We start from the raw sequence: 12,215 nt of genomic DNA, 5'->3' as shown, positions 1-12,215 counted from the left end.
TGAAGGTACCACCTTAAGCCCTTCTAGAATCATCCTGTTGATTCTTCTGTGCTGGGTCTCACATTGCACTTGTTTCTTAGCAGCCCATGTTTCCGCGTGGCTCACAGATGCATACCACATATTTTCCCCAAATTTGAGAACTATAGTTAGTTAAAAGAAAGATTATGCCAGGAACATACGGCTCCCAGTACTTTCTAGTTGTGGCTGATGGCTTAACTCTGTGCGTAGACGCTGGTAAGAGTGCTTGGTATAATTTAGGAGCGCAAGTCCTTGTGAATTTAAGTCCCTAATATTTTGCATTGTGTAAAGAAGAAAAAAATGAAAAAGTGGAGTTAGTTTCTGGAGTTCCCAAATACATGTTTTAAAACCTTATCTTGTCCCCTGGGGAGTTTGCATTCCCGTTGGAGGCAGTAGTGCTGTCAGAGGTCATGATCTACTTGGTGTGTTGCTGTCTTCTAGCTACATGTCCTGCCAGGTAACTAACTGCACCTCTAGCCTAACTCCCCTGTGGTGGTTTAGAAGAACATTGTTCCCGTATGCGTGTATATTTGATCCTTGGTCTCCGGGTGGTAGCACTGTTTGGAGGAGATGGAGGAACTGCTAGTAGTGCTGGAGGAGGACATACTTGGGGGTGGGGTGGGAGTGGGCTTGAGAGTGAATAGCCTTGCTCATCTCCTGCTTATAGATGGGATGTGGCCAGCCAGTTTCCCGGCTCCAGCCATTTGCTGTGCCTCCCTGGTCATTGTGGACTCCCACTTCACAGCTTTTAGCCAAAATAAGCCCTTTGTTCTCTAGGGTGTCTTATTATAGTAACAGAAAAGTAACTGATATACATCCTTACTTAAATAAGTACAATAAATAAATGCCAGATAACTGAGCTGCACAATCGATGATGAAGATGCTGTACCACGCAACACTGATGGGTTAAGTACTTTCATGCCGGGTTCTTGTGGAGAAGGCCACAGTCAAAACTGGCAATGAAATAAACTAACAGAGGAGAAAGCACCTCAAAAATAACTCACTGTACTCCTTTTATGTTTTGGAAGGCTGAGAAACAAGGGTAGCATTACTTGAACGCAGCAATCGATGCCCTACGTGACCAGCTGTGTATTCTTACCGAATGAATGCAAAGCATCTTAAGTATTGGGATGGTTCCGTACATCTCAGACTTGACAATCTGGGGCCGGATTTTACGTAACTCTGATGATAAGTGGACTCAGTTCCACGGGGAAGAAGTGGGAGACACTTTAAGTGCCATAGCCTAGAAGGTTAGGGTCCTTATTTCTACCTCAGAATTGTAGGGATCAGACTTTGTTGCACGCATAGCAGTGATTGAGTAATAGCACAGGCTCAATACCCCAGAGGTCATTGCTGAGAGGAGTTAATAGGGCCAGGGATAGTGTTTTTGTTTGGTTGATTGTTTTTTTTTACACATGAATAAGCCAAGTCTAAAAGAGGGAAGGGACAGAATGTGATAGCAATTCCCTCTATGACCGAGAAAGGAAAGCTTCAGAAAGGAAAGCTTCAGATACTGGGTGACGTCCTCCTCTTTCTGATTTTAAATAAACATTTAAAATCACCTCAGGTAGGAGACTTGGAAAGGTTTTTGTATGTCATGTGCCAGTCAGCCTCGAATGAACCATGGGGGGGGGGGGGGGGTTTACACACTGGGAGGCAACTGAGTAACAGGTTTTCATGAGCCAGTCTGGATTGTCACAAGGGTCCCCATCCCAGTACTGTGGAGCCACCAGGCAGAGCCACATGTGTGCACGTGCACATCCACATCACTCTTGAGTTTCCCTTTGTCATCCTTTGTCATTCCTTTGCCATCAGGACCAAGGCAGGATTCTGAGGCCATCCTTTCTGTGTCTGTTTCCTTTGAAGTGACTAGTAATAAGTGGCTTTTATAAGAGATTAGGGGATGTCTGTTGAAGCAATACGTAACGGAAATCGATGACTTTTTTTTTCTTGTAGAAAAGCGATGTCAGGCAAACTTCCCTGCCTTTCTGGTCTTCCCTCCTCCCATCATAATGGTGGAGAGTTTGCATTTGAAAGTAAAAAGGCTTAAGACATAATTTTTTAATCCCATCTTTCCTGCCCACTTGCATCTCTTCCAAAGCTTGTCAGGAGCAGATCTGGAATAGCAAGAACCATTAAAAATTTGGCATATTGCACTCTGTTTTTTTGGAATACACTTAGTGTGGGCCAATTTATGGTAAATTATTCTCTTCTCTCCGTGTGTGAATTTCCTCTTCTTTCTTGGCAATTTTGTGCTTGCTTCTGTAACCCTGCGAGTACACGTGTGCATGCACACACACACACACAGACACACATACACCATTTATTGCAGAGTCTGTAGAATATGTGTTACAAGCGTTTCAGTGTGTGCCATGACTATATCCACAAGTACATATGCACATATTTGCACCGATGTGCCTATATGATAAGCAAATTGACTTAAACAGTTTGTCTCAGAGGCTTGTGTTGCCGAATGTATGTTAGCATACATTCTGGTTGAACCCACAGACAGTTTCTCAGTCAAGAGTTGACAGAATTCAGCAATCATTTTGGAAAACACCGTACTAAATAAATATATTGCTTCACGCCGTTGTGCCAAGCATGCCAATTCTTAATGAAGCTGAAGCCAAGCAGTGAGATCTCTCATCATTACCGTCAAAAACTATTAATTACTGGATAGCCAGGTCCACTGACAGTGAGAATGCTGGCATGAAGGCCTTGTGACAAACATTTTACCCAAACACAGTATCCCCAGCTATTATGTGGTTAGGACCTGCAACCTTAGGTCTGAACTGCTGTCTCCCATTTAGAGAGGATGGTTGGAGAATGGTTGACAGAGGCATGGCATCATGGGAAATTGTTGGACCTGCTCATTAGGAATTCTTGAGTCAAGGCAATTCAGGGCAAAGTCCTAAAGCATTTTTCTTCATGAGAAACTGATGAGTGGCTGTTTCCTGGCATATTGTAGAGCATATTAGCTTGGTTTTAAAAGGGCAATTTAGAGCAGTTTCTTTTCCTTTATGCATGAGGAAGGCATACATTTATATGCCTTGAATTATTGATAATAACATGTTTCCAATGTGTTAGTGTGTGCTTAGTTCAAATTTGGGGAAGGGTGTGGTAAGAAAACAGTCAGTTCACTTCACCAGTGTTGCTGAGAGTTTCTCAGCATATGACTAAAGGGCTCAATCCAGCATTCGCACACATGCCATCAAATAGAACCATGTGTTGTAATTAGTGTTTTCTCCACGTGGATAGATAATTCATTTAATTAAATATACATTTTGCAGTAGTTCTATAGAACATTAAAATCCAATATTTAGACCTCATAAGTGTATTTTATAGCTTCTAAGAGGTTGGCTTTTGATGTCATTGTAAGTAGTAACTAGCTTTCTCCCTAATTAAAAGGCCCTAATGGGTTCACTACACAAGGAAGTCTAGGAAATCAATATGCTTTCTTATAAGGGTTCAGTCTCCATTTCATTTAACATTTATTTAGCAAATAATGTGATCACTTTGAGTATACGCCAAGCCCTGTACCTAGCGTGGGCGATAAAAAGATTAGCAAGACTGGGTTCCCTGTCCTCATAAAGCGCACAGCCCAATGAGAGGAACAAACAATCCAATTAGTGTGCCTCTGTGTGCAGCTGGAAGGAAGCAGTGTGGTGGTCATGTGTGGGGCAAGCCCAATGAAGAGCCTCGGAAAGGATGTGGCTCCGTGGCTCTACCAGCAGAGGGCGCTGCACAGGAAAAAAGCAGCAGGCAAAAGGGACTTAGGGTTCAGTGAGGGTTGGGTAGCTGGGCCACACTAGACCCAGGCATGGGTGTGGGTTTAGGGAATCAGGAAAGGGCCTTTGGACCAAATGTTAAGGTTTAGGCCTCTATTGCATCCCTGGCCCCATTCCTTTCTTTGACCTGCAGAGTCTGTCTGTTTGTCTGTCTGTCCCTCCCTCCCCCTCCTCCTCCTCCTTCTCCCCTCTTGCTTTTTTCCATTGATCTTTTCATTTTTATTAGTTCTTTCTTATTTCATCCATCCTTATCTGTCCTCTAAATAAATGTTCAAAATGTATTTCTGAGGCAGACATTCAGAGAAAATTCAGTATTTCTTGCCTAAAGTACATTGCTGTTGTTCAGCTGTGATCTTTGGTACACAGAAAATCACAAGAAAGTGTTAAAGCTGGCTTGGCTTATGCCAATCTCATGGAATATACTAGAAGCATTGGTAAGGCAGGCTTGAGCCTGATGTTTCCCCTGTACCACCCAGAGTCTAGGGAAATGCTGGGAAATGCTGGGCGATCAGAAGCCCAGTAAGGCCAGGCTTATGTAGGGAGCAGGAATTGGTCACTACTGACTTTTATGTTAAAGTTGGAAAGCACCTTTACCACAGAGAGGCAGACCATTGGACTGTTGCTTTTTTATTTGTTTACCTTTTATATATTTCACAGAAGCATCATGCCTGATGCCATGGGTAGAGAGCAGGCCAAATGGAGCCACCAACACACACAGAGTCTCACATATGCATGTATCAGTACAATGCTAGGAGACTCTGAATTTCAAGCCAGTAATGGTGTCTGTGAGTGCATGGAGGGAAGAAAAAGCTGGGTGCCTGGAGGTTGCCTAAACATAATTTTGTGACTTCATGTAATACAAATGAGTGTGCATACATCAAAAGTCAAAATTATACCCAGCTAAGTGATACTTACCAAGTGCCTACGTAGAAAATTAAATAATTAATTGCTTTTAAGTGATTTTATACACAATTCTTTTCAAACCCATAGACATATGTTTGTTATGCTGGCATATATCCAATATGCATTTCTTGTGATCTTGCCAGCCCCTGAAGAATATATGCTCTTGTGGGCAGTCACAGATTGCCTGAAGTCAATGGCAGCTAGCAACAGAATCTCCACACAAGCAGTGTTTTATTGTTTACTTGGTCAAAGGAATAGTGACTTTCTCAAAGTTGGAATTTTATTACATTGTATTGATATAACATGGTAATATACACATTTATCTTATGGGTATATCAGACTGCTTATATTTGAGTATCTGAAAAGAGCCTCTGCATCCACTTTACACAGCTGTCTTCTGCTTTGACAGACTCCTTTTGTAGCTGTGGAGATAATGCCCACGGTTCCATTGTTACAAACCAGACACTTGATAATTTCCATAAGAGTTCAGTATGGTTCAGTTGTTGGCACAGAAGTAGCATAGTGTCCCCCACATTGTCACACAGCCTCTGTCGAATCATCCCCCAGCTTCATTTTACTTCTTTCAGTTCCTCGTCATTTAGAGTCCCCTCTTAAGATCAGCCGTGACCTACAGCCCAAAGTGGTCAAGAGCAATGAATCGCCTAGAACCAGTAAAGATCATGTATGTGTACCCGTGCAGGTGACCTTGGCTTTACACAGATTTACTGATCAAGAAACAAGTACAGCAAGGCAGGAAAGGATTTCTGAGCTGGTTAATGGATTCATTTTGCACAGCAGAATAACAGGGAAAGAACGACAACTGGAGCCTAGGACTGTTTTGGAAAACATTACTGAATGGATTTTATGTTAGTTCTGCAACGTTTTTAATAGTTCCAGAAAATCTGGATAAATGAGAACCATAGGCCATTTAAGGATGCTGGATGAGAGGCACATCCCGAATCCGAGACTTTCTGAGACCAATACCATATACCTGTTTTTTTTTTTTTCTTTCTGCTGTCCTTAACCAGACCCAAGAGCAATCAGATCTTAAGGGTTGTCATAGACAAGCAAGCACAGGTCTCTTTAGATACCAGGACCCTTTGGGAGTTCAGTCTAAGTAACTTTGGAGCCAAGGCAGTTGTCATTGGCTACTGAAACTTCAAAATACAAAATCGGTTATTCCCTCTTAGAAGCTGGACGGTAAGACAGACATCCATGAGTATGGCGCTAGGAACACAAGGGTGACAGAGCTGTAAATAGGAGTAAAAATATGCAGAGATGTGGCCTCTTCATCCTTGCCCGTTTACCAAGCTGAACGGAACAGGGAGCAGAGAGGAAGTCAGTGTCGCTTGGCGAGTCAGACATGGTCTTCCTGTAGACTGATGTGGTAAACATTAAGATTTGCTGAAGCATTCAGTGCTATTTAGAATAGCCTGGGAACAGAAACTGAGTGGAATGACACAGAGTTAGAGTATCCCCAGATGGAGATTCACGGAAGGGAATTCAACCCTGGTGAGTCCAGTGTTGCTTCCGCAGTCTTTCTGTTGGGATCTGCATCCGTTTTGTTTTAAACGGATTTTTCTTCTTCCTCTTGTTTCATTATTTAAAGTTAGGCTGTACTGTTTTGTGTTCGAAGAAAATAGATGACTCTTTTTGGTTCATTCTAGTGATTCTTTTCTTTAGTGCTAATGTTTGTTTCCCCTTTTCCAAACTATACCACACTCTGCACTTTAACGATAAGGATCATGAAGTGTCCCAGGACCTTGCATCTCCAAGTGTAATCTCTGAGCGTTGGTCATCTTCTGGCGTCACCTGGAGACAGACACAGAGGTGTTCACTCTCCTCTGGAAGACCTAAGGCATTGGGACCTACATCTTAAGACCTCCGTGTGACTCACGTGCACATCGAGATGGGAAGGTTCCCTGGAAGTAAACCGTTAGCTGAGTATATTCATCAGAGTTCTCAACGTCTCTCAGTTGTGTAAGCTGGACTGCTTCACTTCCTTGGACCCTTTCAGAGTCACAAAAGAAATCTTACACCCTTTGAAGGAAGCAATTAATCCAAGGGGACTTGACCTCCTAGACTGACGATGGAAGTCACCATGACTGTAGCCAGGGCATCAGAAATGCTTGCTGAGTTTTCCATGGGAGCCTCTCGTCCCTATTGTTTGGGGGTGGTGTGCTGAGATACAGACTAGTACCGAATGCATCAGTCAGTCCTTACTGCACAGCCCAGTGGCAGCCAACACTAATGGGATTAATTGGTCTTGACTGGTGGAATTGTAAAAGTGTGTTCCTCCGAGGGTCATAAACACCAAGCCTTAATTGAAATCAAATGTATATTTTAAAAAAGTTTTCCACCGTCATAGACTTCTTTCTGTTTTGGTTTTGTTGATATTAGCAATGGTATAGAAACCTGATAAAGAAGGCTCGCTGTCATTACTGCTTTGAATACAAACTTGTCCTTCTTGGCACTCTAAGTAGCTGATTAGAGAAGGGGATAATATTCGACTTGATTATTGGTTACACATATGGAATAAATCCCATTTTAATCGCGTCTAATGAGCCTTTCATTTTCTAGAACCTTACACAAAAGCTTCTAATAGAAACAGAAAGTAATATTTCAAAGGTCATCTGAATGTTGCAGAATGTCAACAATCCGTAATCAAGCCAATATATATTGATGATGATTGCAGTCCGGTCTGATTCTTTAAATATGAAATAATTTTCTAAATTGGCGAAGCGATGCAAGCTGGGGTTCTGTAGGTCCGAGGGATCTTGAAAATGTCTAATTAAAGATTGTTACTTAAAACCAGCATTAAAGAGATTTTTCTTAGAATGAGGCGTCACACTATGAAGTATTTTCAAGGCCCTATGAGATTTAAAGTTCTGTTTCGGGGAGAGTTTCATGCACTGTTCTCCTACACGTCTGCAATTTCACTGAAACATAGAGATGGGTAATGTCGCTTCTCTCCCAGTGCCTTTTCTCAACTGGAGACTGTCGTCAGCAGTACAATGTAGGGTATTTACTGGTCAGGAGGCCATGAAAAGAGCTGATCGGCATGCCTGTCTTAGAACCAGACATCTATCTGCCTGGTAGCAGATTTGAAAGCTGTGAGTTTTGAGAATCTCTAGTGAGAGCTTAGCATTCTGGGAGTTTTGTCTCGTTTGCTTGTGAGGGATGCTTACCCTACCCTACCTTGCACAGGTGATGCTCCTTTTAAGTCCTAGGGTAGCTGATGCTGTACAGGTTCAGATGACTGAGCCTGAAGTAGAAATGGTGAATTCTGAAAACACTTTCTGTCATTTGATTTACGTAAGGAAATGGGGAATGGTACCATAGCCAGAGCACTGGTTCCCACTCGTATAGACCGGCCCTAGCCCTAAAGTTTAGGTTCTGGGTTTGGGTCAGAAAATCCATCCTTTCGGCAGTTACCCTCAGGATACTGATTCTGGTCTGGGCATCATATCTCTGAAGGCCTCTGCTCAGAGTGTAACTGTCCCAGTGTGTAACCTGCTAGTGTGTATCCTCCTCTGTGTGTAACCAGCCCAGCCGTGCAGACCATCTTCAGCTCTCATCATCTTTAAATGAATAAACCTTGAGTTTTCTTCATGTTTACCTCCTAGCAGCTGTGGATCATGCTTATAGCGTTTGTTCAGGGGGCAGATGCTATTTAGATCAAATTAATAACAAAGAGAAACTATTTAGCATGGACTAACTGTTCTCCAGATCCCATGTCCCTTCTTCCAAGCCTGCTATTGCTCCATTTTTCTTTTCCTCTCTTATTAAAATCTTGGTTTATTCCTCTTCTTCCCCCTTTGAACTCTTAAGTGTGACCGTGATTTGGTTTTCTTCATCTTCCTGAATTATATTTGCTTTTGAGTTTAGGACAGATCAGGACCTGTGATTCAGTTATGAGTTATTAGTCTTTGGCTTTATGACTTCAGAGCCAATTCAGGAAGGAGAGGACACGAAGCAGAGCATTGAGGTTTTGCAAGCATTGAACCATATCAGGGGTAAAGAGCAACCCGTTGACACTGTATATCTTAGCTCTCTGGGTGTATCTTGAACTGTGGGAGTCACCCTGAGAAAACCTGTGACTCAAATCCAGGAAATATCCCTAATGCTTCTGACTCCCTATACCCAGGTGTTTCATCTACAAAGTTCAGCGCCTTGAATAGCTCTGTAAAAGTCAGGAAAGATCATAAGATCAAGAGGCAACTATTTTCCCAAACTCTCTAAGAATCCACTTGTAGCTCTTTGGGACGTTATTTCTTGTTATCCTGCATGAATGATAGCTTATTTTTTAAAGCATTTGCCTTTAATTGAACTTGCGAACGTAGGGATGAAACTGCCCGAGGGAGAGGAAAGTCCTGTAGTGAATTACAGGGTTATTCCCATAATGGATGATAACACTTCATTATAAAATTGTTCGCTTTCAAGTCCCATCCAGATGCTATTAGAGAAGCAAATAGCACCGCAACTCCTTCCTCTTAAGACACTCCTGAAAAGTTCACTCAGGTGACTCTGACCCATTGGGCATTAGACCCTCTACCCTGTCATCTGCCAGTCTTTGAGGACTTGGGTCTATAGATTCTCCAAAGATGTTTTTGCAAAGAGTGAGTGGTTGTTGTCTGTTAGGAGCTCCTTCATCCATGAAACTGCATTCTGAAGGCAGCCAGTACTGTCTAAACACTTCAGTGAGCTCACACCCTGTCTTTAATCATTTTCCCTGAAGATACTGCTATGCTTTTCTGACCACCCTTGTTACAGAGAGAACCTCTGATAGCATCTAGATTTTCATTATTTTCCAGATTGTCTTTTGGCTGTCACACGTTGTCTTTCAATTTGCTTCTTCGTGTAGTTAGGGTATTCTGGTCCTCACTGGAATGCCAGACCGACTGACCGACCGACCACAGACCGACCGACCTTCCTTCCTTCCTTCCTTCCTTCCTTCCTTCCTTCCTTACTTCCTTCCTCGTTTGGTGGTGGTGGCTGCTGCTTCTCCTCCTCCTCCTCCTCCTCCTCCTCCTCCTCCTCCTCCGCCTCCTCCTCCTCCTCCTTCATATTGGTTGTATTAATAATAGCAATCAGTTCAATTCTAAGCAGACATTTAAGTGGACATTGAATAGAAAGGATGAGGAATTGTTAGCCTCATGTAACTCATATGTGAGCACATGGACAGTTTGAATCACACCAGCACATAACTGGGTTTCTCATGACATGGGGGGAAGTGTTGTGTGTATCTGGCACCCATAGAAAGCCTGTTAATTAAGCTGTCACTGGTCTCCACTCTCACGTTGATGCCAAAACAATGTAGCTTTCTCTGTAAGGGGTTAGGTGACTGTAGAAGGGTTGAGAGATTGGAGGCCACCTAATTCTGGGTATATCTCACTGGAATTAGCCCCAGAGAGACATCTGCCCTACAAAAGAGCCTTGCTAGGAATGAGACTACAGGCTCAGCATGGCCAAAACCACAAGCTGGTTTCAGACCTAAGTGCACTCTGCCAGGTGATTCCAAGCAAAATAAACTGGGCTCCAAGACTTTTCTCTGATTCTTCATTCAGAGTGAACCTTAAAAGCAGACGTTTGCTTGGCAGAGACCTCTTAGCTATGAATTAGGAGTTAATTTAGAACTCTTTGATCCTTAAACTTGAGATCAATTTGAAAATTTGCAGAAATAAGGCCCCATAAATTCCAGAAACCACCCCCTGCACCCCCCCCTCCCCCAGGCTACACTTGGCTGTGAAGAAGTCGTCAGCTTTGTCAGCATTCTTTCTTCGTTCAGGCTAAATTTAATTTTTTTATGTGAAATAGAAATCAGGAAAACACCGAAAATTATTTTAAGAAAAATATCGAAATTGAAATAAACTAACATATGTCTGTGAGACATGTATAACTCTCAATCAAAAATAAGTGCAACTTTCATAAATTTCTTAAAATACTCCAGCATGCAGAATGTGATCAACTTAAATAGATGGGGTGTTGTGACATAGTCGACTATTCTCTCTACTTAGTTCATCCCTTACCTAAGGGTGAAATTTCCAACTACTGAACCTTCCCAAACAGAGCTCTCATCAGCGAAGGAACCAGGGCATTTCATGAGGTCCTTGCAGCACGTAAGCAATGTTGACTATTTTTGAGTGGAAATAGCCCTTGTCATACTGTCTGTCCCACTTTTACCAATATCTATCTGCCCCATTCCCACTACATCCCTCAAAAAACCCAAACAAACAAACAAACAACCTTATCACTTACAGGCTTTTCCGATGATATATTTTCTTACTGTCACTTTGAATGTTAGCATCACTTTGACCTATAGTAATAGCTAACAACTTTCCTCCAAAGAAGTCATTTAAATTAATGGTGTTATTAACAAACAACAAACATAAATTTTTAAATAACCTTTTATCTTTCTCTTATTTATAGCTAGGTAATGCAAATTTTTAAAATAAACAACAATAATAAACTTAATAATAACAAGTAGTAGTTTACTTAAAATTGATTAACATTAAGTGAATTCTCTTGTCTCCTAGTTACTGTTAAAATAGCATTTTGAACACTACTCAGCTTGGCATTACCCTACATGTTGACACTGGCCACTCATTTGAAAGTTGTAAACCTAGGCAAACATTTAAGGACATAACTGATGGACTGTATCTAGTGGGCACCTGCATTTCCCATCCTATATTCTTAGACCTTTCTTGCCTTCTTTTTCTGTCATAGATCACTTTAATTTTTCTTGTTAGTTTTTGTTGTTGTTATTGTTGTTGAAAACTTCCTTCCTGGGCTCTTCTATGTAGACCAATTTTGAAAGAGCAAAGGGTGTTAATTTTTTAATAACTCTTCAAGATACACACTACTATGTTTCTATTGATTGAGCCAGATGGCTCACAGTGAATATTCTCTGACATAAGTAATCACAGAAACGAGTTTAAGACCAAAATCTGGTATGGAACGTGGCATGTATGTGCTGTGGGAAAGATGCAATTCACATAAACATATGGGTATTTTTAGAAGCAATATTTGTTACTGTTTGGATTTAATTTCATCTTACTGTTAGCTAAGTATAAACTAACGGTTGTTTTTCTTCCCTCATCTCAGGCATTTGGGTCCTACTCAATAACTAAACCTTGTTTTCTTTTTGCAGTTCGAAGGCTGCAAGAAGGCCTTTTCCAGGCTCGAGAACCTCAAGATTCACTTGCGGAGCCACACGGGTGAGAAGCCATACTTGTGCCAGCATCCGGGCTGCCAAAAGGCCTTCAGCAATTCCAGTGACCGTGCCAAGCACCAGAGGACACATCTTGACACTGTAAGGATGGCAGGGGCTGGCCACCTTTCAGCCTCAGCTGGGTGCCAAAGGGCCCCTCTGATGGTAGGATGGAGCAGGTGTTCGCTTGCTGGTCTTAAGGTCACAGAGGGCAGTGCCAAGCAAAGCAGCAAAACGCAGTGAAGTGTTCACAGGGCTGACGTGTGTGGCTGTTTTATTTTTTATTTGTGAATTAT

The 12,215-nt window shown here is 42.1% G+C and overlaps 1 protein-coding gene and 1 long non-coding RNA gene across 6 annotated transcripts in view; both read left to right on the top strand.

Moving 5' to 3' along the window:
• Glis3 (GLIS family zinc finger 3) overlaps nt 1-12,215 on the top strand; it is a 421,415-nt gene that overhangs the window by 310,454 nt on the left and 98,746 nt on the right. For all 5 annotated transcript variants that reach the window (NM_001305671.1, NM_175459.6, XM_006526984.4 and 2 more), the window contains one exon: nt 11,860-12,021. In NM_001305671.1, the coding sequence (NP_001292600.1) occupies nt 11,860-12,021 (162 nt within the window). The remainder of the gene's footprint in view (nt 1-11,859; nt 12,022-12,215) is intronic.
• Nucleotides 5,518-7,270, top strand: Gm35866. The gene is made up of 2 exons (XR_386638.3): nt 5,518-6,221; nt 6,451-7,270. It is a non-coding gene; the product is annotated as a predicted gene, 35866 (long non-coding RNA).

The sequence above is a fragment of the Mus musculus genome, chromosome 19 (genome assembly GCF_000001635.26).
Source record: "Mus musculus strain C57BL/6J chromosome 19, GRCm38.p6 C57BL/6J".
Taxonomy (NCBI): domain Eukaryota; kingdom Metazoa; phylum Chordata; class Mammalia; order Rodentia; family Muridae; genus Mus; species Mus musculus.
This window is presented reverse-complemented; position numbering and strand designations above follow the sequence as displayed.